The following is a 23,147-nucleotide window of genomic DNA, read 5'->3' as shown; positions in this document are numbered from 1 at the left end:
CACATCATAAAACATCAAACATGGATTATTATTTCTTGATGAACAGGGATAAGAAGTAGAGAAAAGGCAGCCCAACTGTTAACATATATCTACACTGGACTGTTTTCCTCCTAGAACCTGCATTAGGTCATACACGAACATAGCCACACAATTGCCTAAAGCTGAAGGAAAAAAAAATATATCCCATTTCCATATCTTTAAGCCAAATAAGCAAAAATAACTCCTAGATGCCGGATATCTGCATTCATTTGAATTGCCTACCGCTGCAATTTTACTTCTATGAATCAAAGCTAAGATACTGGAACAATTGTAGCCTACTCAAATTCCATATAGCTGAGACCAAAAAAAAAACCACCTCAACCCCAACCAACCGGAATAGACTGGTGCCGAAGGTGAAGAAAATAAAACAGACATGGATGCCTTCTCAAGGATCCTTGAACTCAAGATGCCATCTATATTGCAAGTTCCTTCACACATTGCATTACCGCAGATCTGTGCATTTCGTCAAGTTCATTGTTCATGTTCTTCTCATCCTTGAGGGTTGGAGTTCGAGTTGCCCTCTGCACCTTGATTGTTGGAGTTACCTCAGGAGAAAGTTGAGGTAGAGACTCCTTTATTTGAGCTGGAATCACAGCTGGAGATTGAGGTAGAGGCTCCTTTACCTGAGCTGGAATCACAGCCGGAGATTGAGGTGGAGCGGCAAAAACTGGCACAATCGGCCTAATGCGAACAGGTGAAGCCATTCTCACTGGAGGGGTCACAACAGGCCTAAGTTGATGCCTGGCTGGTGGTGGGAGTGGTGGTGCTGAGTAAACTGGTACTGCAGTCCTAATAGTCACTGGGGGAGCCATGGCATGGTAAGGTCTTCTGAGGTGCTGCACAGGGATGTAAGGAGCCGCTCCAGCCGCAGGGAATTTGTGTGGCCGACTCCCACGAATATCAGGTTGCGACACCAAGGGCCAAACGGCATTATGAGATGATACTGGAGAGGTGGGCCGGATTCTTTGAGCTGATTTTGGTCGAATAAGGGATAGGATCTTTGATTCAGTCGGAGGTGGCTGGATGGATGATGGCTTTTTATCCGGCTGCATCATGAACTTCATGGGTAATGTTGTGGCGTTGGGGTCATTTGCCATAGCCATCTTTTCCTTAAGCCGGTAGTTCAGTAGAGCTCGGGCTATGGTGATCTGCTCCTGCTCATCGTTATTCTCTGGCTCCACTGATGAGCTTGCTGCTTCGCGTGCCACTGGCAATAAGATCAAACAACCAAAATTTAAATGGATAGACTTGGCATGCTCAAAATTGGCAAAAATACTAGAAATGCATCCAGATTATAAGACGCATAACCCTTTTCCTTTTGGTTCCCAAATAAAAGTCCCTCCAGGTAAAAATTGAAGTCATCAATCTAATATGCACAAACTACTAGTTTACACAATAAGAATGATATCTTGGAAAAATATGTGAAAAACTAATAAGGATTCAACTCACATTGCTTCAAGGAAGACCATGCTGCCATGGCTGCATTCTTCTCTGCCTGCTTCTTACTCTTAGCTGGCTCACCTTTGAAGGTGATCCCAGCAAGTTCGACTATGCCTGTGAATACTGGCAGGTGTCCAAGACCAGATCTGTAGGTTGTGTATGAAGGTAATGGTGCTCCAACCCTCTGTGCAATTTCCTGTAAAAGGTTCTTGTAAACACCTGTTTCATCCTGTTGACAAGGATCCATCAATGTAAGTTTTTACAAACTCACAAATGCAGTCTTGAAAGTTAAAGAGTTTATGCAACTAGATCTAATCATTTTATTCCTTTGCTCAGCCATTCAATTTATTCATGTAAATGGTGCCCAGAGAAAACTTTGCTTGATATTAGTAAAACAGGTGTTAAGATTCTCAAGGGCCGCAAGCTAGAGCCTGCAATTGTAATTCCTCTACTTAACTAACAGAAACCTGAAATAGAACTTCTTCCTTTGAGTGTAGGATAAGTTCATTCACTTACCAAGGATGAATAGGTTCATTTCAAAATCCAAACATGTAAATCAATTTTAGCATGATAATATGAAGTAAAAATCAAAACACAAAACAGGTTAAGCATATAGAGGAATATAAACCACAACTTCTAATTTTCTTTTTTTTTTCCCATTCAAAATCCAAACTTAAGCAATAAAACCCATCCAAGAAGATAAAACCATAGCATGGGAAAGTGCTTGCAGTCAAACACCATAGACTTAATTTAGCATCCCATGGAATGCGCATTCAATGAAAACCCATATTCACCCTTAGTTGGAATGAACACATGGATACACCCATATCAAGACCTGGTTAACATGTGGAGAGAACAACAAGGAGGCTGAGAACGGAGAAAAAATAGTCTGTATGCTCCATCATAACAAAACCCATTGCAGCAAGTGATGTTAAATAAAAGAGAATCAGAATCCTACTGGTGAATTCACCAAACACAATTTAGAAAATCACAATAAAACTATCCGGACAAAAAAGGGTCACCTTCATCAATCAGTTTTTCCAAACGATTGCTTCAGTCAATTATAGAATTATTTTATATTATAATTCGACAATAACTCAACTCATTACGAACAGGATTCCAAAGTCCTGGCTTAATAAATTCCAATTTTCTGGTGTGAAATGGATGCACAATGTTTGACCAGATGGCAGATTAGGTCTTGTGTCTCTCCGCATTACAACCACCCACCAGACTCTCCATCATCCCCACTAGTCAACACAAAAACAAAACCAACGCGCCTTGCAATTAAAACTAATGAGGGAGAAAGCAAAGCTCTCAGCTTTCAATTGTGAATTCCAAATAATGAATTTCAAAGGAACTAGAACCAGGGCAAATTCCCAGATAAATTTCTAAAACCTTAAATAAATTTATACATACAGATGCTTTGTAAAATAAGGATATGCTAAAACCTTAACTTTAACTCGTCCTTGAACCCATCCTTTTTTTCACAAAAACAAAAATGAGAAAAATATTTTGCACAGCATGTCTGGATAAGTGTTTAAAAACTTGGAATTTTTTCCCCCAAATTTGACTTTTTCTTTACCACTTTTTTATCAAGATAAATCAAATCAGAGAGGAGGAGAACCAGTGGAGTGATTCATTCAACCAAAAAGAATATCCAACACTAAGCCCTAACTCGAAGATGAGATACTCAATGTGGTAAACAGAATATTTTATGGATCAAATGGGAATCAGGAATCCCCTCATTTTTCATTATCATCTTCCTCTCAGCCAATTTCTTAGCTCAAAAGATGGCGATCCACGATTCCACGAAAAAAAAAAAGAGAAAAGAGAAAAAGAATAATGGAGTACCAAGATGCGGGCGGCAAGGGAGTGCGAGGGGCCACGGGAGGATAGGGCATTGAGAGCGATCTCGGCGGCAGAGTGCTCGGCCTGACGGAGCGTGGTGCAGAAGCCGGGACTCTCGAAAACCTCACCATTGAAGTTCACCGTGGCCTTGAAGCGCGGCGCATGGTCTGGGCCTTCTCTGATACAGGTGTAGGACGGCAAGTTGAAGCAGCTACGCTGCGCCAGCTCTTGCAGCTGGTTCTTGTACATCTTCTCCGACTCTCACCGTCCGTCGGTACTCAGATCCCAACTCCCCGGCTGATCGACGGAGTCTCCGAGGGCTTCTGGGGTTTTGGGCTAATATATATATATATTTTTTATTTATTTATTTTTTTTTTCTATCTTTATATATATATATATATATATATATATATATAATTCTCTTGTTTATGGAGAAAGAGGAGCAGGAGGAGGAGGAGGAGGTCTTCGCTTGTTTCCTCGAGTCAGTGTGTCTATTGGGTTGGGTTCTGTGGGCGGGTCTGGTCTGGGGAAGGCGGAGAGATCTGGGAAGAGGGAGTAATAAATATAATAATTGTATAAATTTTATTATTATTATTATTATTATTATTATTCATTGGTTTTTATTTATGATATAGTTGGTTTCATTTATTATCTTAGTTTGATTAATTAATGAGAAGAGATTTGGAAATATCTCTCCTCCCACTTGCAAATTTGAAATGATTTCTCTTAGACCAAAGAAAATGACCATCTTTGTTACTTCATTATTACTATTATTGTTTTTATTTGGAAATTTCAGGACAGAAATTCATGTTTGACTGGCTCTCCTCGGTGTAATTCCACTTTGTAAAGTTGTTGTATATTGGAGACAAGCAACAGGTGGATTGAATGAACTTTTCCGAGTTTAATGATGGGATATGTCTAAGCAAATAGAACAAACTCAATAGTGAATTGTACCCATAATAACCGTAGATTAATCATTGATATATGGACTCAATTATATAGTAATATGTTTCAATTTTATTTTTTTTAATGGTAAAATATGAATAAATCATATTAATTTCTCAAATCATTTGTATCCTGACATATATAAAGTTTTAACTCATTTATTTTTCATTTAACCAAAAAATTATTGATAATTGATAAATTGTTATTTTTGATTTTATAAATAAATTGATAAATAGTTATTTCATCAATAAAACAAAATACGAATATAGGAGATGGTATGCGAGGTGAAAAGTTTAAATAATGTAGTTTTCCAACTAAAAGTCTAAAACACAAAGTAACAATATGTGATAAATAAAACAATAAAATTTGTGATTTTATTGCTATTTTATTTTTATTTTTTTAAGTGTTCAATGGTTAAATAGCCCATTAATATTTTTTATTTTTAAGTTAATAGTCCATTTATATCGTCCCACTGAAGAAAAAAAAAACATAAACATGAGGCATTTAAATGTCTCGAATTCGAATTCCCTAGATATAATGGTGGTAGCGTGTCCTTGATTATGAATTCGGACTTAAAACATGCCCACATGTTATCTTATGAGTGTATCTTTTTTATTAATATTGTTTGTCACATTTTATTAAAATAATAATAATAAAATAATTTTTTTTTTAATAATACAAGTCACCCCCAAAAACAGCATATTTTGGGTGGCAGATTGAGGCAATAATTTGGTATGAAAATGGAGAAAATCAGGCTCCTGATGAGGAGTCCAGAATGTTTGTTCTATCATTCTTGCTGTTGGTTCTGTTGTTGCTGTTGCTAAAGATTCAAAGAATGGGATTTGATTTTGTTGGGGTTTGTTTGTTGGTTTGTCTGGCGGCTCATGACTTGCTACCAAAACAGGACTCAACCAGCGCTTAGATTTTCCTCATGCTTTCCAACAATCTGGATTCCAATAATTGCTTTTTTTTTTTTCACAAACCATTACAGTAACGATGATTAACATTAACGATATTAGCAGTTGCATAAAAAGTGGAGTTTTTTTTACTGAAATAAACATATGTAATATTCTCTAATATACTAGTGGAACAGGAAAAGATCTATATATATATATATATATATAACTGAATAAATCATGATTTTATAAAAAAAAAAAGTAAAATTCATGTTTGTGCTGCTTCTTAGTTTATCCACTTTATAATATATATATATATATATATATAGTGAAAGTAGATACAAATAACAGCTATAGAAGATAATAGTAAAAAATAGATAAAAACTGACAGTTTAGATATAAAAAAAACAGTTAAAGAATATTAAGGATTTAAATGTATTTTTGTGATACTTAAAAACAAGTAAAAAATGCCATATAATTCTAAGAATTTTTAAATACTTTATCAAAACTTTATACATTTTAATAGTTACAACGGTGCTTTCTTAAAAAATTTTATATATATATATATATATATGCATACTTTCACCTCAACTAGAACACGGCCTAATTAGTCTCTCCAAACTAAGAGAAGTATTGCTTTTACTGGTCAAAAATAAACGCAGATTAAGCGGACCATCGTTAACCACTAGTCAAAAAACCATCCAACCCAAAACTCTTTCTTAGACTAAAAATGTTTATCACGCCTACGAATATATAAAACCAACTCATTGACATTGTATATGTATGTACTTTTCTCTTTTAATGACAAAGCAAGTTGCATCCTCATTTTGAAAAAAATTATGGTCTCGACCTTGAGATTAGATTTATCTTTTTTTTTACCAGTTAAATAACATCATAAAAACATTTTCAGTATCATTGGTCAAATTAATTTGTAAACCATTGACTCGCTATCAAGTATTTTCCTTTTTTTTTTTCTTTATTTTTTTTATATCTTTTTTGCCTTCTCTTTTGCGAAGTTGTTGTTGAGTAAATACATACAAATAAATGATGAAGAAAAAGATGGCGTCAAATGAAAACCGATAAAATGACTCACTATGTTGTGGTTTAGCAATTTAGTGGGGAGCTAATATTAATATTAATTGTCACCTTGGCTCGCTGCCACTCTACTGATCTCCTAAGCCAAATAGCAAGCCAATATTAAAATTGCTTCCAAAGATTAATGAGAGGTAGAGCGGATGGCAAATCAATGATGTATAAATATATTTTTAAAGTATAACTTATATTTATTATTTAGTTGGATTCAGTTCAAGTTAATAAAACTTAATTAGTTGTGAGCTTTTATACTAGTCGAGGTACTAAAATAAAGATGCTTTTCTCAAATGCGAGAAGATTTCGTCTCAGAGTCAGAGGTGAAATCTTATTCAATTAAGTAATTAGGGGACCAAAGTCATAAAATTTTGAGATCACATCTAATTTAAAAAAAAAAAAAGATATTTACCTTAAAGACTAATTAATACTGTATCAATTAAGCTGATGAGTTTGGTTCGGTAGAAAACTTGTTATCAGTTAAATAATAGCTAATGATGCTAAAATAGCCTTGATTAATTCAATGAGAAGAGTTACAAAGAAACATATGGTACAAAATAAAACATCTAAGAAACATTTTTTACTCACTAATTCAAAAAAAGTAATGGCGTATATATATATATATATATATATATATATATTCATGTGTTGTTACTACTTACCTGCAGGTTCTTATGCATGTGCAGCAGCAGTAATTATTACATTACAAAGAATGGAAACTTCCAATGGGCTTCAAATCCAAATTGTACAAGAGCATGAAGATGATGGTCCAGCCCAATAAGCCAGCTAGTTTCCCATTTGTTTATTATGCTTCATATAAATCTATTAAATCATATCCTCCGGAAAGAGAAAAGGAAAAGGAAAAAAAGAAAGAAAAAAAAAAGAAAAGAAAAGAAAGAAGCTAATAAAGCGAGCATTGTTTTTCTTGCTCCCCCACACTCACATTTCACAATGAATTTGGTTCAAGTGAACTGATTAGTAATAATATTCTTATTCCTAAAATAATAATATGTGGCAGATGTGAAAGGGAATAAAGTAGAACAGTCAGTAATAATAGAAAGAAAGAGAGAGAGAGAGAGAGGCCATGAAGTAAACGCCTATCTCTTTCATTCCCTGTCAGATGAACAGGCTCCCCTCCGGCATTCGCTTTTCAGAACCTAACCTCTGAAATTGATGGCATTTTGGGAATATATCCCTTCTTCTTCTTTTTTTTTTTTAAAAAAAATTTACTATTTAATACTCCTTTTCTTGTAAAGGTTTTGTTGAGGGACCCTTAACTTATTATTGCCTTAATTAAAATTGGTATGACAACATATCAGGTCAGGTCGTTGAACACCATGCAATGCAATGCAAATATGCAATGCAATGAGAACATCAGGATGATTGAGATCTGCATTACATATGTTAAATTATCCTCCTTTTTTTTTGTTTGTTATAAAATTTTTTTTCTGAATAAAATAGATAAAATATAAAATATATTAAAAAGGTAATAAATGGGAAGACTTCACCAACAATTACCCTCTTTATTTTCTCTTTATACGGGAGTAATATTATTTTTATTTTTTTTAAAATTTAATTAAATTTTGTTCTTATTGAAATTTCTAAATTCCAACAAAACTAGTACTGGTAAAGTTGCTATCATATGCTATGTTTTTTTATTGACATTTCTAAAAGTTAAATAATTCTAATAAAGTAGCTATCACATATTATTCATGTTTAAATATCATTAAATAACAATGCACTGTCACCTACTCCTGAGAAAAAGCGCTGTACAATTGATTGGACCATTAAACAAAATTAAGAATTAATGAAAAATAAAGTGAATATAAACATATTAACCACCCAACTCTAATTTTCGTACCTAAAGCTTGGTGCCTACATAGCTGTCTATCCAACATCTACACAGTTCTAGATAAACAGGGCAGAGAGAGAAAAGAGAAAGATGTGTGTGTATTAAATTAAATCCATACTTGCATGATTAATTAAATCCATAATACATTGTTTAACCCATACTTGCTTGTCCCCATGATGATAACGTTTATATAGTATACAACGGGTCATCCAATCAATGGAACTAATGAACAAACTTAGAAATATATATATATGTAACCACAGGCATCAATAAAAAAAAAAAAGACACTTGATGGATTCCATAGAGCAATCATGCAACACACAGCGATTAGCAATCAAATCAAAGAAAGCTTTTATTATAGTGAGCCTAATGGCAAGGTCTCTTTCTCAATTAGCCACTAAAATTCCAAATTGAAATGGGATATGGTATATGCCATTACTCTTATTTTGTTTAATTCTATATATACATACTTTCCGAGAAAGCTTCTCATTTTATATCTATTTTCAAAACACTGAAATTATATATATATATATAAAATATGTGCATAGTTGAGCTAAATTATTAAATCAGTTTATAGTTTTTCTTTCTTGTTACAAACTTACAATATGTATTTAAAAACATATATCTATATATTTATAAAGAAGAAATTGAGGATGGCACTGGTGTAATTTCATATATTCAGGACTAATAATATGTCCAAAATAGCTAAGCCTGATCCACTTCATCCTTATCCCTTTCTTTATCCACAAAATATAATCTATAGACTAATTTATACACCGGATTTAGCGTTCAAAACTACCAGTGTTGTGTTAGAATGATTCAACTTTTTTGGTAATCGTTTCCCATTTTGTTTTCTTTTTAACTCTTTACGTTTCACGTTATCAATCACCCAACATTACATTGAAACAAGCAGCAGCCAGCCAGCCAGCCAGCCGCTTGGAAATTGGAATGGTAGCTAGCCCACAGAGTTGAGTTTTATCATAATAATAAATAAGAAGAAGATCAAGTGAAAGTACATATATATATATATATATATTGTAAACATATATATAAATGGCCTGGCAAGCAGCCAAACTAAGCAAAGCAAAAATCCTCCACCATTTGTGTACGTATTTCCATTCCAGTTTTAAAAATGAAGTAAAAGGGAGAAAGATTAGAATAAAAAGAAATACGAGTCATATCATCATCATAATTAATTATTTAATTTAAAAACACCTACTTAAAGATCCACAAAAACAGATGAGAAACGCGTTTTTCATCAGTCCTGGAAGCCGGTCTTCTCCCAGATGGCGTTGCGAACCCGTCTCAAATCACGGCCCTTGAGGGTGCGGCCGATCCCCTCTTGCACCGAGAACGAGGCTGCTCTGTTTCGCCATAGATACTCGTGGGGTGGGATCACCACTCCCGCCTTCTCACCTTCATCATCCTCATCACCATCCCACTGATCAACCCCAGTCCATTCCCTACCATCGTTCCCTGATCTGTACTCCTCTTTCAGTATCTTCGACCAGTCCGGTATGTTCACCGGCAGCGATGCAGGCGCAGCACCACCACCACTACGATCCCCGTTCCTCTCGCCCCCTTTCTTCCTCGACGTCGATCTCGCCGACGGGATCGCCTTCCGGAAATCAGAACCTTGCCGCGGGTCTGCGCCGTACGAGCCCCAGATCTCCGACTCGTCGAACTCGTCCGCGGGTAACGCCGACATAGGCCCCTCCATCGCCGGGGAGAAGAGATGATACGCGTACTTGGCGTTCCTTCCTGCCATAATAATAATAATTCCTTTCTCTATTTCTCTCTTTCTCTCCCTCAATGAATGAATGAATGAATGAATGAATGTTTTCTTTGTTATGTTGTGTCTGGTGAAACAAAATGAAGAAACTCTGGTTTTATAAGTGATCAGGTAAGGAGATGGGAATTGAAGAGGTCCATTTGGATAAGGCTTATTGCTCATTGACTCTTTTACCCTTTTACTTTTGGTTGGTAGTAGCATGAAGGCAGGGTACTATCTTTCCTGTTCAGTAGTACATGCATGTACGCCCACCGCAGTGCTGCTCCTGCTCCTGCTCCTGCTCCTGCTCCTGCTCCTGCAGCCTGCATGGCTTCGGGTCTGTTGCTCTTCTCCATCGCGTTAATTAAGCAACCACCCACCCCTTCTTTCTTTATGAACCTTAATTTTTTACATCTTTACATGTTTATAAATGAGCACAGTTGTTTAAAAATGGATAGAAATTATATAATTTAATTCCATTAAAAATAAATTCCCATTACTAATCGCTAGTCACTGTTTTGAATAAATAGGTAACGACAAAATTATTTTTTATTAATATTAATCAATAAATAAATAAATAAATAAATCCTACAACTGATAACATGCTGACAGGGAGAACTGATCTACTGTGAATCGAATGACGTTTGTTCGTGGAGAAAAAGTTTTAATTTAATTTTAAAATGTTGGTGGATCAAAATGTCAATAATTGATGAGGGTAGTTCGGTGATTTCACAGGGATTATTTTATCGTTATGAGGAAAAATTTCGCAGCTCGTTGGTTTTGTCGTGACTTGGTGTGAGGGAGATGGAGAGAGAGAGAGAGAGAATACAGTGAATAAGGGCCCGCCGGGTCTGATGGTCCCTTGAGGATGAGCAGTCGAGAAGGCGACGCGTGTTAGTGAATTTGATGTGAGGACACGTGTCGATGATAGGCAATCACGGTCGATGAGGCGTGCTGTCACGTGAAGTGGGCCCCGGTGTCACAGCAAAGAAAAGGAGGGTAAGTTAAGTAACCGGTTACCGGGTTACGTCCAGCTGTGGTTAATTGGGCCCCAGGGCCCACATAGAAAAGTGTGGGCTGTACTTGTTGGGAATTTATCGAATGGTCACAGTGAACGTGAGCCCAGTAAGTCCGGTACGAGTACAATACCTCACAGAAATTCTGTTTTAAGCCAACTTAATGGACGCGTGTCTGTCAATTACTTGCGTATACCCGCGCTAGACGGGGTGGGGGTTGGTGGCCCATTCACCGTGCTCCCGTTTGCCCACCCACAGCTGCACACGTGTCCCTGTGTTTAAGTGGACCAAAGCTTTTCTTTTCTTTTTGCTTTTATTTTCGTATTATTTATATATTTATTTATTTTTAAAAACTTTAAATTATTGTTTATGTATATATTTATATCAATATGAGATGAAACTGAGTTCCATTCATGGATGGAACTTTTGGGGCAACGTGACTGGCCCACGAGGGGCTTATAAATGGACATGTGTTCTAGCGTTAATTAGTTGATTAAATCTGGCTTACTTGTATTTTTGAACCTGTAAAAAGTTATGAAAAACAAGCACGCAATCCACGCATGCATTGAAGTGAACCCATGTGTATGTCTCTATAAATATGTGTGTGTGTTAACGGGTAAAACAAGTAAACTAAGCTGATAGGCTTAGGAGGTCAAACATGCATAGCGTCTCCGGCCGGCCGGGTACTATACATGGAAATGAAACTTATTATAATTAGGCTGCGCAGTGCTGCACCAATAATGGACATCAGAGTGTCAACATATCATATATGATATGTAAAGGAGAACATGCATGAAACACGAGGACAAAATCATGTAACATAAATCACTGTGGGATATATAATTAACGCTTATATATAGCTCTATCAGAATATATAAAGGGCATGCATCATGTCCTTCCACATGCATTGCAACTCGATCGTTCTGTGAGAATTAAAAGAAGTGGCCTGTGACTGGTTAACTTCCGCTTGGTTCGAGGGTATTTTCACACACGACTTTAATCAATAGAAAAAAAAAAAAACATTACTAATGACATTAGATCTTAATCTCATGCACATCTTTTTATAAAAACCACCATTTGAAACGTGCTTGAATTTGAAACACTTTAAACGTCATCTCTCGTTACTTTTGAATGATCAAAGTCACTGAAACAAAGGATATATATATATATATATATATATATATATATATATATATATATGGAGACTAGAATACTTAAAGCATGCACTACTGCAGATTCATTATGATGATGAATCTGCAGGGCCAGGCTTAAGCATGCCCCATTCCTGGCTGCTTTTCAAGAGGGAATAGCTAGAATATGCCTTAATATATAGATCAAACATGCATGCACGCACGGCAGGTGCGTGGCTTACTAAAATTGTGAGTTTGGTTTCTTGCAAACGGCTCTACATGTGGACCATATGCATGCATGATCGAGCTACAGTTAGAGTAGTTTTGTTATCTATCTATCTATATATATACATACATACATATATATATATATATATATATATATATCCAAAGGAATGTGATAAGGATAAACCTTATCCTTCTTAAAAGACTAGCTATAGCTTGAGCAAACAGTGAACTCTGGGATGCGCCTCAAGCTTATCTAAATCCAAATATCATTACTTAAACTATTCCAGATAAGTAGCTGGTACCCTTCCAAACTATATATGATGGGAAGAAGAGATTGAAGGAATTAAGGCCAATGACAGTTGTCTCTTTTTATTTGAGAAATTAAAAAGGTCAACAATTAGGTAGCAAAAATTAAGCCTTCCAATATTTTTATTGAAACGGGTGCTGCATGTACACTAGAGCACATACACATACACAGGCAGAGAGTAACAATTAAATTAATGAACTCTTTGAATAATTTAGAAGGTGTTTTCAAAGTAAAAGCATGATTCCACTTCCCTCACTGAAGGGAACAACCCTAATCTGTTGAGTAAAACAATGCACATAACTCTAAGCAAAGGAGAAGTTGTTTCTGGTGTTTGATGTAGAGCAGGTGACCACCAACTTGGACGTGTTGCCTCAAGGACAGGCATTGAACCTTGGGAGCCCAGTGAGTTTCACATTGTTTAATCATTAATTCGTGCTCTTTTTCAGATGTGTTACTTGCTTTATTTATGCTCTCTTTCACCTTCCCGGATCCTTCCTTAATTAATTTTGATTATGTAATCTTCAACCAATAGTAAGATCTTAAACTATGGGATGAACACATGCTAAGGCGTACGTTATATACTATTTAATGTATAGCATAAACATGGCTTGTGGGAGTATTTAGAATACTCTGATTAAAAGAGAAGAAAAGTAGTTCAGAAAAGTGTTTGAATCTTAGAAGTATGAGATAATTTTTTCAAAAAAGAAAAAAAAGAAGAAAAAAAAAGTATGAGATAAGATGAGATATAGTGCACAAGGTTTACTACATCCCATATATACAATATATATATTATACACACATGATGTGAAGCAATGGCCAACATTGGAAGATGTCTGGGATATGAAAAATATTCTTGTTAATTGTTAGAAAAAAAAAAAACACCGAGAGAAAGAGAATTAATTCTCCAAAAAAAACAAAGTTCATGTATTGCAATGAATATAGTTTATCTATTTTTTTTCAAAAAGTTTTGTGGACCCCATCCTCTTAATTTTGAAATTACTTTTAGATAAGTTTATCTACTTATTTATATTTTTTTAAAAGGAGACCCTTATCTTATCCCAGCCTCCCGGATCTGATTTATCGTCTCAGAACACCCGAGCGAGGATCCTCACGCGATATTTGTTTTTGGTTTAAAAAAATTAAAAGGAGAGTAGAAAATCGGAGGAAACCCTATCTCTTCTGTGTCGTGTGGTGACCTCGGCGGTGCTTTTGATATTTTGTCCTCGTTGAATTTTTGTGACGAAAGATCCAAGGTAGGTGCTTGAATTTTTATTGTGGTTGTGAGATCTTACTTATTCTCATCCTTGGTTTCCACCCTATAGACTACCTTAAGGAATTTGATATGTGTTCACCAACCTTTGTGTTTATTCGTTCATTTATGCACATGATTTATGTTTGTTAGGGCATCCTTCGAGTGCTTGATTTTTGGATAATCTGATTTGGAGTCTTGGAGTTGTGAGACATTTAGGTAAGTATCCCACATATAAATTATACTATGTATATAGACTTTTTTTGAAACTTGTTAAATTTGTGAAAAATATGTATTTTTTTATTTATTTATTTTGGATAATTAGATTTCTGATATTATTCAAATTATATTTATATAATTAATACTAATTTTCGGAATTATTTTTAAATTATTTAATATTCAAATTAATGAGATTCTTTAGAATTCTACATGTGTTGATTTAGTTAAATTTCGAATTTTCAAATAATTCTTTTTAAATCTCGATTCTTTTTTTACTTTTTGAAATTTCATATGATTTATGATCTGCTCAAAAATTTTTTGAATTTTCGGATAATTATTTAAATTTTTTTGAATTCATGTGTTTAAAGTTCGGATTATGTATTTATTTATTTATTTTTGAATTTAGGATATTATTTAAATTTTTTTATTAAAGAATATTATTATTTTTTTATTATTTGTTCATATTTGTATTCCATTAACTCGGTGTATTTTGATATGACAAAAAAATGGGATCATGTTATCAGATTCTTGTACTTTTGCTTGTCTTTGAATTTTTGTTAGTTCATCGCTTTTGTGAACAAGGTACTTTTGATATAGAAATTAGTCCCCAACTAACTTTGCAACAACCCCTCACATCGGGGTTAAACACCGACCGTGTCGACACGTATTTTGTTCTAGAAACTATAGTTTCCCACCGCTTGCCGCTCTGCGTAATATCGGCCTTTGTTTATTTTTGGCTCGGGTCACCGAGGGTAAAAATATGACTTTTTGTTTTGTCTCGTGTCACCGAGGGTAAATATATGAATTTTGTGATTTGTTTTGGGGCAATAGTTGTTTGGGGGACCTATATGCTTAATTTTTTTGACATCTATGTTAAGTGAATTAAACTTATGGTTGGTTTTTTTGCAAATTATTAAATTATGATTTTTGATAAGTGATCCCTATATTTTTTTAGTGGGTGCCATCTGGGTCATCAAGCTCATAAATTTTGTTGTTATTTTTTTCTTTCGGATCGGGAGTAGAGGTCAGCTGACTGGATAGCTTAGCAGGATCGTTGGGCCACCGCCAATCTTCTTAGCATGTAATAAGTCCCGCTTTGTTGTGGGCATAGTTTTTTTATTTGATTAAATTTGTAGCAATCGTGCAAGACACTTAGTTATTTCTTTTTAGTGTTGAACTCCATTCTTGTTTCTAGCCTTTGCTCTCGTTAGACTTTTTTTGTGATTTGTTGAGAATAGTGTTTTGAGGCCTTACATGCCCTACTGGGCCCTCGACCTAGTGGGTGTGTGGCCGCTTTGTCACTGCACCGGGCCCCGGGGAGCCGTGTTCGGGCGTGACAAATTTAGTGGTATCAGAGCGTTCTCAGTTAATCTTGATCTTAGTATTTCTGATAGACCTTCTGATTTAGACTGCTAGGATGACTTATGTGTTAGCTTTACATTCTCAAGAGCTAGTTAAACTTTTAGAGTTTTGTCTAATTTTGATTGGGTTTGCCTCGCAGAATGGCACCCCGTAGAGCTGCCAGTAGGGAGTGTTGGAGAGTTATTTGGGCTGGGCATCGACTGCAGGATGCCCCCACCGAAGTAGGGGACCGGAAGGGTGGATAGAGACGAAGCTATGATGGAGTTGGTTCGAGAGGTGGTGGGCATGGTGCGTGACTGCAGAGACAGAACAGCAAAGCACCACCCCCCACCACTCGCCGCCTCCTCCCGCCTCCGCCTACTTCCCTGTGAGCTTAAGGAGAAGACTATTATGGAATTCAAAAGATCGGGTCCGCTACTCGCTTTGAGGGCACTACCAATCCTGATGATGTGGAGGTTTGGGTAGAAGAAATGGAGAAAGCTTTTGCAGTGATGAAGTGTAATGAAGAAGAAAAGCTTAGGTTCGGAGTGTACATGCTCAAGGGACCGGCAAACCACTGGTACAGAGGAGAACTTCGATTCGTCGTGGAAAGGAGTTTGAATCTTGGGAGCAAACTGAGGAAAGCTCTTTTCTCAGAATACTTCACCGTAGACAAGATGGTGCGCTTTTGAGAGAAAAATTCATTAACTTGACGCAGTGGGAGTATGTCTGCTGATGAGTATGAGATGGAATTCGACGAGCTTTCTAGGTATGCTCCGGGTTGGTTGATGATGATCAAAGCAGGCCCGACGCTTTGAGGGAGGCTTGCAGCACATATTCGGGAGGGGTTTAGCCGCTTACACCCGACCGCCTATGCAGAGGTGGTAGGGCGCTAAGTCATTGGACACTCGTTTGGGGTGACACCGTGGATCAAAGCGTAAGATTTCGTAAGAAGAGAGATAGAAGTTTTGACAACAAGGGAGACCGTAATACTGGGAATGGAGGAAGATCCAAGTCTGATGTGGGTCGAATAAGTCTCAAACAGTGGGTGAGCCGCCAGCTCAGAGATCTCGAGGATTGCCACCTGCTTCTTCTCGTTCTGGCCAGAAGAAATGCTCTACTTGTGGTGGTGCGCATGACTCTAAGGATTGCAGGGCGGGTTACAGTGGGCATGTTACGGTGTGGCGACCCTGAGCACCATATTGCCGAGTGTCCACAGATGCAGCTCTTCGAGCACAAAGATCCTCTACAGCTCAAAAATTCTAGGCATGAACCAACACCTAAACCCTCGTGGTTCCGTGGGTCAGCAGCGGGAAAGGAGATGGTCGCTGAGCAACCCTCATCCTCAACTCAAAGATAAAGTTGGAAGGTCAAGACACAAGGACGAGTTTATGCATCGACTCAGAGGATGCTCATACCTCAAAATGCAAAGTGGTGTCGTATATTATCGCTTATTCCACATATGCCTCGTGTCTTATTTGATTCTCGAGCTACACATTCGCTTATCTCGCCCTCGCTTTTATTCGAAGCATGTTTTGCCTCACATTACTTTTTGAGTATGATTTGTGTGTTGCTACCCCAGTGGGAGTTGATATTGTTCTTAGTAGAGCATGTGAGAACCGGCCCCATTATTGTTGCGGCTCATGAGTTGCTAGCTCGCCTTCATGTTATGGGTACGACCGACTATGATATCATTTTTGGGAATGGATTTTCCGCTCTAGATTTCATCGTCAGCAGTTGATTGTTATGCAAAAAAAGGGTAGTGTTTAAAAATCCCTCGTGAAGCCGAGTTCACCTTTCGTGGAAATGAGTCTCGTGTCATCGCTGCGGTGATTTCCGCTTACAAGCTCGGAAATTACTCTGGGTGGGTGCTCGGGGTTTCTTGCAACATTGGTGGAAGTTGAATCAGAAGGGCCAGTGTTAGAGGATATTCAGGTGGTCAGAGAGTTTTCTGATGTTTTTCCCTGAGGATCTTCCTGGCTTGCCACCAGACAGAGAAGTGGATTTTGGTATTGATTTGATTCCCGGAGCGAGCCACATATCTAAGGCTCCTTACAGTGATGGCACCCGCAGTAACTTAAGGAGTTAAAGAAGCAACTTGAGGAACTACTTGAGAAGGGATTTTATTCGCCTCCCAGTGTTTCTCCGTGGGGCGCCCAGCTTTTGTTCGTGAAGAAGAAGGATGGCGAGATGCGATTATGCATCGACTCACCGAGAGTCGAACAAGGTGACAAGAAAGAATCGATATCCATTGCCTCGGATCGATGACCTTTTGATCAATTGCGTGGTTCTCGTGTAGTTTTCAAAAAAATTGATCTCGTGTCGATATCACCAAATCAAGATCAAGGCGGGGGATGTGTCAAGTCTCGCATTTCGGACTCGCTATGGGCATTATGAGTTTCTTGTAATGCCTTTCGGGTCGATCGAACGCCCCTACTGCTTTTTATGGATTTGATGAATAGAACATTTAAACCTTTCTTGGATAGGTTCGTAGTGGTTTTTTTATTGATGATATTCTCGTATATTCAAGAGTCGGGAAGAGCATGAAGAGCACTCGAGGATTGTGCTAGGCATCTTGAGAGAGAAGAAACCGCTTATGCAAAATTCTCTAAGTGTGAGTTCGTTGACAGGTAGCTTTCCTGGTCATGTGATAACTAAGGATGGGATTTCGCTGATCCCAAGAAGATAGAAGTCGTTGTTGAGTGGAAGAGACCTCACGAATGTGGCGTAGATTCGCAGCTTCCGGGCTAGCCGGTTATTATAGACGGTTTGTGGAAGGGTTTTTCAGTTGGCAGGCACCATTGACCAAACTCACCAGGAAAGGAGCAAGTTTTCAGTGGTCAGATCATTGTGAACAAAGTTTCCAAGAGTTGAAACACCGGTTGGTGTCTGCACCTATTCTCACACTTCCATCTCCTCGGTGAAGGGTTTACCATTTATAGTGATGCTTGTAAAACCGGGTCTTGGGTGTGTATTGATGCAGAATGGTCATGTGGTGGCTTATGCTTCTAGACAGCTTGAAACCATTTGAGGTGAACTATCCCACTCATGATCCGGAGTTAGTCATGGGTGATTTTTGCCCTCAAGATATGGAGGCATTACTTGTATGGGGAGACTTGTGAGGTGTTTACGCATCACAAGAGCCTTAAATACATTTTTCACACGTATGAGCTGAATATGAGACAGAGGAGATGGTTGGAGTTATTGAAAGACTATGATTTCGACCATCGCCTATCATCCCGGAAAGGCAAATGTGGTAGCCGATGCCCTTAGTAGGAAATCTTTCAAGAGCGTTGTTACATTAATCACCTCCCGTAAGCCTATCTTGGAGGATTTGAGACGAATGGACCTACAAGTGGTGTTAAAGGACACCGCGTGTATTTGCGGTGTTTAGTGGTGAGACCCTACTCTATCCGGAGAGGATTAAAGCAAGACAAGAAGTGGATGGTTATCTCGCGAAGATTCGGCAAGAAGTGGAAAAGGGGCACCCAAGTTCAGCTTTTAGAATTCATGAAGATGGCTCAAGAAGATTCGGGTGATCGGATTTGTGTTCCAAATAATTCGAATTGAAAAAAAGGAAATCATGGAGGAAGCTCATTATACCAGCCTACTCAAAGCAGATCCCCGAAGCACCAAAATGTACAAGGATTTGAAGGATATCTTTTGGTGGAACAACATGAAGAGAGATGTCGCACGTCAGGAGTACAGGCTTGACCTCGCCAGCAGTCAAGGTGGAGCATCGAGGCCGGGCGGACTTCGCACCCTCTTCCCATTCCCCGAGTGGAAGTGGGAGAACATTGCTATGGATTTTGTGTTCGGGTTTCTCGAACCAAGAAAGGCTTCGACAAGGTGTGGGTGGTGGTGGACAGTCGACCAAGTCTCGCTCACTTCTGGGCCGTCGGGATCGGGCATGACTTTAGAGAAGTTAATGAGTTGTACATTGATCGTGGTGAGACTTCATGGTGTTCCTCGCATTATTGTGTCTCGATCGGATACGCGGGTTCGTGGCACACTTCTGGAGGAGTCTACATAAGGCCTTAGGAACCAAATTGACGTTCAGCACAGCTTTTCATCCGCAAACTGATGGGCAGTCTGAGAGAACAATTCAGATTCTGGAGGATATGCTTCGGGCTTGTATGCTTGATTTTGGGCCTTCTTGGGATCGACATTTGCCATTGATAGAGTTTTCTTATAATAACAGTTATCAGTCAAGTATTCAAATGGCTCCTTATGAGGCACTGTATGGCAGGAGATGTAGGTCACCTATTTGTTGGGATGATGTGGGAGAACGTAAATTGTTAGGGCCAGAGATTGTGCAGTTGACAGTGGAGAAAGTTCGTCTTTATCGAGATCGCTCATGAGCAGCTCGAGCAGCGTAAAAAGTTATGCGATAATAGGAGAAGAAGCTTGGAGTTCCGTGTGGGTGATCATGTGTTCTTAAGAGTAGCTCCCACCAAAGGAGTTATTCGCTTTTGGTGTGAGAGGGAAGCTCACCCTCGGTTTATCTGGGTCCGCTTTGAGAGTCTTAGAACGCATTGGTGAGGTGGCATATCGACTTGCATTACCACCTTCATCTGTCTCTGGGTACATGATGTGTTCCATGTTTCTATGTCAAGAAGTTCATTCCGAATCCCCGACCATGTGATACGCTTTTCGACTTTTGAGCTTAGCAATGATTTGACGTATGAGGAGCGACCTATAAAGATTGTGGATTTTAAAGAGCAAACATTGAGAAGGCGGGTCATTTCTTATGTCAAAGGTTCAATGGAGCAATCATTCGGAGCGTGAAGCAACTTGGGGAGTTAGAGTCCGAGATAAAAGAGAGATATCCGTATCTTTATGATACTTTCGTAAGAGTTTAGAGGACTAAACTCCTTTAAAGGAGGGAGGAGTTTGTGGACCCCATCCTCTTAATTAATTTTGAAATTACTTTTAGATAAGTTTATCTACTTATTTATATTTTTTTAAAAGGAGACCCTTATCTTATCCCAGCCTCCCGGATCTGATTTATCGTTCCGTAACACCCGAGCGAGGATCCTCACGCGATATTTGTTTTGGTTTAAAAATTAAAAGGAGAGTAGAAAATCGGAGGAAACCCTATCTCTTCTTGTGTCGTGTGGTGACCTTGGCGGCAGGCTTTTGATATTTTGTTCCTCGTTGAATTTTGTGACGAAAGATCCAAGGTAGGTGCTTGAATTTTATTGTGGTTGTGAGATCTTACTTATTCTCATCCTTAGTTTCCACCCTATAGACTACCTTAAGGAATTTGATATGTGTTCACCAACCTTTGTGTTTATTCGTTCATTTATGCACATGATTTATGTTTGTTAGGGCATCCTTCGAGTGCTTGATTTTTGGATAACTCGATTTGGAGTCTTGGAGTTGTGAGACATTTAGGTAAGTATCCCACATATAAATTATACTATGTATATAGACTTTTTGAAACTTGTTAAATTTGTGAAAATATGTATTTTTTTATTTATTTATTTTTGGATAATTAGATTTCATGATATTATTCAAATTATATTTATATAATTAATACTAATTTTCGAATTATTTTTAAATTATTTAATATTCAAATTAATGAGATTCTTTAGAATTCTCACGTGTTGATTTAGTTAAATTTTCGAATTTTTCAAATAATTCTTTTTAAATCTCGATTCTTTTTACTTTTTGAAATTTCATATGATTTATGATCTGTTCAAAAATTTTTTTGAATTTTCGGATAATTATTTAAATTTTTTTGAATTCATGTGTTTAAAGTTCGGATTATGTATTTATTTATTTATTTTTGAATTTAGGATATTATTTAAATTTTTTTATTAAAGAATATTATTATTTTTATTATTTGTTCATATTTGTATTCCATTAACTGGTGTATTTTGATATGACAAAAATGGGATCATGTTACTGTATTCTTGTACTTTGCTTGTCTTGAATTTTGTTAGTTCATCGTTTTGTGAACAAGGTACTTTGATATAGAAATTAGTCCCCAACTAACTTTGCAACAACCCTGTCACTGGGGGTTAAACACTGACCGTGTCGACACGTATTTTGTTCTAGAAACTATAGTTTCCCACTGCTTGCCGTCGGTGCAGAATATCGGCCTTTGTTTATTTTGGCTCGGGTCACCGAGGGTAAAAATATGACTTTTGTTTTGTCTCGGGTCACCGAGGGTAAATATATGAATTTTTGTGATTTGTTTTTGGGGCAATAGTTGTTTGGGGGACCTATATGCTTAATTTTTGACATCTATGTTAAGTGAATTAAACTTATGGTTGGTTTTTTTGCAAATTATTAAATTATGATTTTTTTGATAAGTGATCCCTATATTTTTTTAGTGGGTGCTTACTCTGGGTCGTCAAGCTCATAAATTTTGTTGTTATTTTTTTCTTTCGGATCGGGAGTAGAGGTCGGGTGACTGGATAGCTTAGCAGGATCGTTGGGCCACCGTCAATCTTCTTAGCATGTAATAAGTCCCGTTTGTTGTGGGCATAGTTTTTTTATTTGATTAAATTTGTAGCAACTCGTGCAAGACACTTAGTTATTTCTTTTTAGTCTTTGAACTCCATTCTTGTTTCTAGCCTTTGCTCTCTGTTAGACTTTTTTTGTGATTTGTTGAGAACGGGTTTTGAGGCCTTACATGCCTCATCGGGCCTCGACTTGGTGGGTGTGTGGCCGTTTGTCAGTGCACTGGGCCTGGGGAGCCAGGTTCGGGGCGTGACAAGTTTATGTAGGTTTGTACAAATTGTCACTATGTATCTTTATCTTGTTGTGTTTGATTTTGGTATTACATTTGGGCTGAATTTAAGGATTGGACCCCTGAAGCTTGAAGAAAAAAAAAAATTAAGCTTGAATGATCAATTATAGTCAAAAGAGCCTCAAGTTTTTCGTGTGTATAATTTTTGGAATAAAGTGGATAAACCACCAATTTATTAAAAAGAAGAGAGCATTTCATGTGTATAAATAATATTTTCAAAACAACAATTAATCTGGGTTTCGGTTAAGCTCCACTTCAATTAATTTTAATTTGTATAATTTTTTATGAATGATCTTTTCACATATTGTATTCTAGGTGTCATTGAATATTGGTATTTAAGATACTTGTATTTTGTGTCGTCGACTTTCTACACTTGCATTCCTTTCTTTTTTATTTAACCTTTTTTTTTAAAAAAAAATTATGGTTCATGCGTCCCATTAATTTATAAAAAAATTATTGAGCATCTTCTTCCCTTCTGATTCTACTTGCAGTGGAAATGCAATGGACAAAAATTCGGTTATCTAAAAAGTTTGCAAAGTTGTTGGCTTCTACCTATTAATTTATTTATTGGATAATTTACAGTTATTTTCGTGCTTTCCTTGCACCATTTTTCTAGGAATGTCTTTTTTTTTTTTTTTAGGGGGGGATCGATTCCTTTTTCTTCTTGGGGGCCCTTAATGTTTTAATAAATGATGGTTTATTATTCACACAAATACAATCACAGTTACACCTAAAAAATATAAAACAAAATAAATTGGCCATAATTATAGAGTCCCCATGCAGTGCTTAATTAGGAAAACAACTGGATAGGCTCCAGCCTTGGCCACTCCGGTTAAGTTGCAGATTAGTGGCCCACGACACTGAAGGAAGCTCAAAAATTATTGCCAACTGACAAAGCATATATATATAAAAAAGAATATGGTGGCGGGGTTATTAAGCGATTGATGAATAAATTAAAGTTCACGGTATTAATTAAATTAAGTTTTAATCACGTACTTTCTAATACTTGCGAGTCTTAAA

General features: G+C 37.1%; 2 protein-coding genes across 2 annotated transcripts; both read right to left on the bottom strand.

The window, feature by feature from the left end:
* Nucleotides 1-10: 10 nt before the first annotated feature.
* LOC120276367 (double-stranded RNA-binding protein 6-like) lies at nt 11-3,870 on the bottom strand. Its single transcript, XM_039283095.1, has 3 exons — nt 3,331-3,870; nt 1,489-1,708; nt 11-1,246 (listed from the first exon to the last, which is right to left on the bottom strand). The coding sequence occupies exons 1-3, from the start codon at nt 3,574-3,576 to the stop codon at nt 453-455; spliced, it is 1,260 nt and encodes a 419-aa protein (XP_039139029.1). The 5' UTR covers nt 3,577-3,870; the 3' UTR covers nt 11-452.
* A 5,473-nt stretch (nt 3,871-9,343) lies between these two features.
* LOC120277626 lies at nt 9,344-10,087 on the bottom strand. Its single transcript, XM_039284485.1, has one exon. The coding sequence runs from the start codon at nt 10,058-10,060 to the stop codon at nt 9,365-9,367; it is 696 nt and encodes a 231-aa protein (XP_039140419.1). The 5' UTR covers nt 10,061-10,087; the 3' UTR covers nt 9,344-9,364.
* Between the last annotated feature and the right edge of the window lie 13,060 nt (nt 10,088-23,147).

Source organism: Dioscorea cayenensis, chromosome 2, assembly GCF_009730915.1.
Source record: "Dioscorea cayenensis subsp. rotundata cultivar TDr96_F1 chromosome 2, TDr96_F1_v2_PseudoChromosome.rev07_lg8_w22 25.fasta, whole genome shotgun sequence".
In the NCBI taxonomy this organism is placed as follows: Eukaryota; Viridiplantae; Streptophyta; class Magnoliopsida; order Dioscoreales; family Dioscoreaceae; genus Dioscorea; species Dioscorea cayenensis.
This window is presented reverse-complemented; position numbering and strand designations above follow the sequence as displayed.